The following is a 5,180-nucleotide window of genomic DNA, read 5'->3' as shown; positions in this document are numbered from 1 at the left end:
TTTAATTCAACTTATTGTGCTATATTTAATAGAAACACCCTACAAATGAGATGTGTACTGGACCATGGAGACGATTTAGAACCAAATTTTCTTATTTTAAAACGCTGTTAATTTTATATAATATTGTACATGTGGTTAAGTTTTAAAACTAGCATATTTTAAATTTATTTTCCTAACACCTCCTAAGTGAAATTAAAGCTGCAGTATGCAACTTTTATTAACAAAAAGCACACATTTGTTAAGACTGTCAATAAATTGAGAGATTACCTGAGAATAATTTAATTCCTCTGCCTTCCTTCAGTGCTCTCTAGAAACAACCAATCAGAGGCAGGAGGTGGGTTTTAGCGCTTTCAATCACAATCTTTAGCCGTCAGTAGAAGATCAGGGAGGAGCTGGAGGAGATTCACGTTTTCACAGTTTATCTGTCTCATAACAAACTGTCACGACAAGAAAGCAAGGCAGTTACATGCCTTTAAGATTGTGGTGCTTTTTATGGGTCCAATAGACTCAAGAAATTGTAACAGCAGGGGGGCCCAATTTAATTTTTTGTCATGGAACCCAAGTTTACTGGCAGTGCCCCTGCATGTCATCACTGAGTACACAAACTTTTCCTGTAAAAGTTCTACATTTGAGAGAAGATAATGACTGAAATCCGTCAAATCAACTTATAATAAAAATACATTTACACAAAAAATAAGCACATTGACTGATTTGCTGCTGGGATTGTTTCCTCCTGCTGAAACTCACACCAAAGCAGAGAATCTGTCAAAGCACACCAATTATTTACCATCAGCAGGCCAAATTCATGTGGAAACAAGTAGCACTTTGCTTGTCTTCTCAGTTATTTGGGTCGTCAGCTGAATGTTAACTCTGTGCTTTTGTTCCCACTTCTTTTTGGTTGAGTTCTGCTACATTGACTTTGAAGTGCATTTCATCCCAGATGCTGAATGTTAATGTTTGTATTTTCCTGTCTTTGCCAAATCATCCTCAATTGGTTCAGCTTATTACCCAGAAACGTACAAAGCAAACATAACATTGCTCATTTTCTGTCAAATCCCATCATGATCAACCATGTTCTTTTTGTAAGGTGTCACACAGAGTACCGATCAACTCAAGTAAAAGTTTTCTTTCTAAATAGATTTTACATCAGTTAATAGCTGGAAGAACAGTTTATCACATGCCACCTGCATGCAAAGCTTTACGTACAGTGCACACTTCAAACCAGAAGCTTATGTAAACTGACTAAAAAGACACATTCATCTTTTTTTCACTTTCTGAAGTTACACACTTCTCTTGTTTTAGGTCTGTTAAAATGACCCAAATTCTATTTTCTAAATGCAACAATAATAAGAGAAAAATATGTCAAAGATTTATTTGCATATAAACATTGAAGAAAAGGTTAAGATGTTGTCATGACTTTGGAAACTTCTATTAGGTTAAAGCTGCCGAATAATTTTGATAATGTTTTTTTTTTCATATTTGTTAAAACTGTCATTATGTTGTGACACTTTGCTATGAGATGGGTAATCTGTGGTAAGATCAATTTCCTCCTCATCCTTCCTGAGCTACAATTGCTGTCTGAAGAAATGCATTGCTCCCAACAACAACCGATCAGAGGAGGAAGGTCTTAGCAATGCTGCTAAATGTGCTAATGGTGGAGAAACAACTTACCATTTCAGGAAAACCATTTGTCTGCTGTCATCGGTGGTCATACTAACTAGTCCGAGCATTCACAAGATGCCATGCTAGCTGCAGCGTCCCAGAGAGCAAGTGGGGCAGGGGAATAGAGGATGAGCACCACCAAATGAGATTGTGAAGTCTAGTTCATCCTTAGGAATAATTTCCAGATTCTTGAAGGTGCCACGTTCTTCTCAAATAAGAACATGGTACAACATGCAATAGAAACCATAGAAATTTGGCCTATAATTGAGATTTGCAGTCTACCAGCTAACCGCAGGTTAGACAGAGGGAAGCGAGGGGTATAAGTGGACACTGAGTCAATGTGACCCCGCTGAGACGCACACAGGGTAAGATGGCATTTTGTTCTAATGCAGACGTCGTCAGAATAATGCACACATAATATCTTCTTGATTCTTTCACATTAAAACCCAGCGCAAACCCCAGTTTTCACTAAACAAATGGACCAAGCTGCACCCCAAAGTCTTGGCTTACTAAATGTCTGCTCTCCCTCCAGCAGAATGAACCCAGTCATGTTTTCTCTTCTCTCTTTATATTAAAACTGGAACAAACCAACTTGTTGCACTACTGGAGATTTTTGGATTTAAAATAAGCAAAATTCACAGATGATGATTAGCTTTTGATTATAAACTTGCTCTGTGTTTATAGTAATATTTGTGGTATCTCTGTTTCTCCTTGCTGTCCTTACTGTACTGATTTAGTAATCCACATAAATGAGCAGGTAATATGTTTCTATAGTAATTCCCCAAGCTTGAATTATTAACTAACTATTATATACAGTAGTGAATGTTCTGCAGAGGTATTTCAACTGAAACAATGCAAAGTTTTAATTATTTTTATTTTAATCACTAACTGTGAATTAAGACACAAAAGCCTTGATTCTTTCAGGAAAAGCAAAGAAAAACTCCAAATCAGAGCAGAAAACTGGGGCTGTTGGAAAGGGAGCCAGCAAGAAGATCACCAAGATCATCAGTCTGGGGAAGAAAAAGCCATCCACAGATGAACAGACTTCATCTGCAGAGGAAGATGTTCCTACCTGTGGTAAGACTGGGTTTCATTAATCAAATTTAGACAATGTCTTCTCAAAGGCATGACTCATGTCAATTCCATGTTGGAAGGCCCTGTTCATCAATGCACTGATGACTTTTTAGTACCACATAAAACTTTCAATTTCCTGTTTTTGATATTCACATTTACTCTCAACATTCTACTTCTGCTTTTGTTGGAGCCAGGGCGCAAAAGTTAGGACAATTCCTAGGGCCAGTGACCGACAGGGGGCCCTCCTGAAAATAATTTTTTAATTTTTCTTCATAGAAATAGAAAAAAATTGGGGCCCCGTCATTGGTGGTCATGCTAACTAGCCTGAGCATTCACAAGATGCCAGGCTTGTGAATGCTCACAATGCTATGAGATGGGTAATCTGTGAATAGATCAATTTCCTCCTCATCCTCCCCTGAGCTACGATTGCTGTCTGAAGAAATGCATTGCTCCCAACAACAACCAATCAGAGGAGGAAGGTCTAACTTTTGCGCCCCTGGCTCCAACAAAAGCAGAAGTAGAATGTTGAGAGTAAATGTGAATATCAAATTAAACATTAACAATAACTAACAATATTAGTTATATCGTGTTCTTTAAATTGTTTTCATCAGTAAAAAATAAATGTTACCACTCAAAGACCAAATACACACATCCATATTTGCACTGAAACCCCTAACCCCCTCTGGATCTGCATGAAATGGTTCATTCCTGCTTGGCGCGCTTGATGGTGACGATGTTCAGCAGCAGTCAGTAGAAAACAAGAAAGACTGTGGCATTTACTATGCTGCTAAGAAAAATAGTAAAGTCAGGTTTACAAAAAGAGAGAGAGAGAGAAAAAGACAAGCCTGTCAATCTGTAGCCGAGGTGGTTAGAATGTGTGAGATTATCAACCATTTAGCACAGTTAGCTTAGCTACAGACTGTTTGCCTCCATTTCACTAGCATTTAAAGAAGCAAGGAAACAACAATCTACCAACTTATTAATATATTTAAGTTGTCCCTGTACCTTCCTCGTCCTCCACTTGAGAGCAGACCCATCAAATAATTTCTTCTCTCAGCAGTTCCTCTCCTCCCCACCTCACTCACGTGTGTAACAAGATCCTGCCACAATTGAGGAAAGTCTGACACTGTTTGCCTCATAGGAAGCTTTTCCTTCTCCTCCTCACACTTGCTTGCTAAAACAGCCGTTTTGTCTGTCAAACTGTCAGCTTTGTGTTCCCCCCTGCCGCCGCACTGCTTATGCTGCTGCATAGATGCCCTGTCAGCTAGCTAACAGTGTTCACTCGCCTGCATGAACAAGCCGAGTGAACACTGCAACGCTGGTGTAATGCAACACAAAACACAAATGCCAGTGTTCACGTTAGAGGCTGTCATGAAGCCGAGTGAACACAGTTAGCTAGCTCCACCATCCTGGCTGTAACACAGAGGAAGCCAACCTGATGCTGGTTGATAATTCACCAGTTGATGTGAATTATCAACTGGTGTTACACCATAGTGACAGAGTCACGTATCTTGTAAAATGCCGCTGATTCTACCAGTTGCTACAGTTGAATATCTATAAAGCTTCATGGCATGATGCGAAGCCGAAAGATGCCGTCAAGAATGAACATGACATGGACTAAACACCAGCGCACACTCACTCCAAGTATGGAAAGAAAACTCACTAGGCTGGCACATCTGAAAGTGAATATGTACGAAGACATGTATAACCTCTGTGTGTCTTGCCAATCACCGAAATAAAATTGTATGTTCTCACCAAGTCTATGCGTGTGTATGCATAAAAAATTAATAATAAACCATTCTTCTGTCACACAGCTACTCTGTAAATTACTTATCCTGTACATAAAAACAGGGTGAGGTCTGACACGTATGCGCCAAAGTACACTTCTGGTTTTACATTGCTAGTGCTAATTAGCATTAGCAATAATGCTAAGTATGGCTAATGCTAAGTAGTAATAACTTTCTGCTGAATAGGTCACGATGGCATGCTGTAAGATGCGTGGTGGTAGGAAGGATACAACAAAGAACAATGATGTTGTACGATATTCTCATTTATTGGACCATAACAAACTCGCGGCACAACATACGATGCAACAGCTAGTCAATGTGACACCAACAGCCACACATTCTACATGTCTTGATATAAATTATGAAGTGATTTTACACTACAGTGACAGAAGACGAATGTAGCTTGTAAAATGCTGCTGATTCGACCAGTTGCTATGGTTGAATCTCTTTAAAGCTTCACGTGTCAAACACCACCACTCTCTTCACATGTGACCTCCATACGTAACGTGGTCCGTCGAGAAAAGAACAAGTGTAATACAGACGTTGTCGCCAAACTGCACAATGACTATTTGTCGTCACCTTTCAATAAGGGCCGTGCAGAGACCACTAAAGGGGCAGGTGCTCAAAAATAAAAGGGACACATCTAACCGCATTCTA

The 5,180-nt window shown here is 39.3% G+C and overlaps 1 protein-coding gene across 5 annotated transcripts in view; it reads left to right on the top strand.

The window, feature by feature from the left end:
- LOC103129283 (actin filament-associated protein 1-like) overlaps positions 1–5,180 on the top strand; it is a 17,819-nt gene that overhangs the window by 2,909 nt on the left and 9,730 nt on the right. For all 5 annotated transcript variants that reach the window (XM_007540327.2, XM_016664945.1, XM_007540329.2 and 2 more), the window contains exon 3: positions 2,587–2,739. In XM_007540327.2, coding sequence (XP_007540389.1) covers positions 2,587–2,739 — 153 coding nt within the window. The remainder of the gene's footprint in view (positions 1–2,586; positions 2,740–5,180) is intronic.

Source organism: Poecilia formosa, unplaced genomic scaffold, assembly GCF_000485575.1.
Source record: "Poecilia formosa unplaced genomic scaffold, Poecilia_formosa-5.1.2 Scaffold532, whole genome shotgun sequence".
Taxonomy (NCBI): domain Eukaryota; kingdom Metazoa; phylum Chordata; class Actinopteri; order Cyprinodontiformes; family Poeciliidae; genus Poecilia; species Poecilia formosa.
This window is presented reverse-complemented; position numbering and strand designations above follow the sequence as displayed.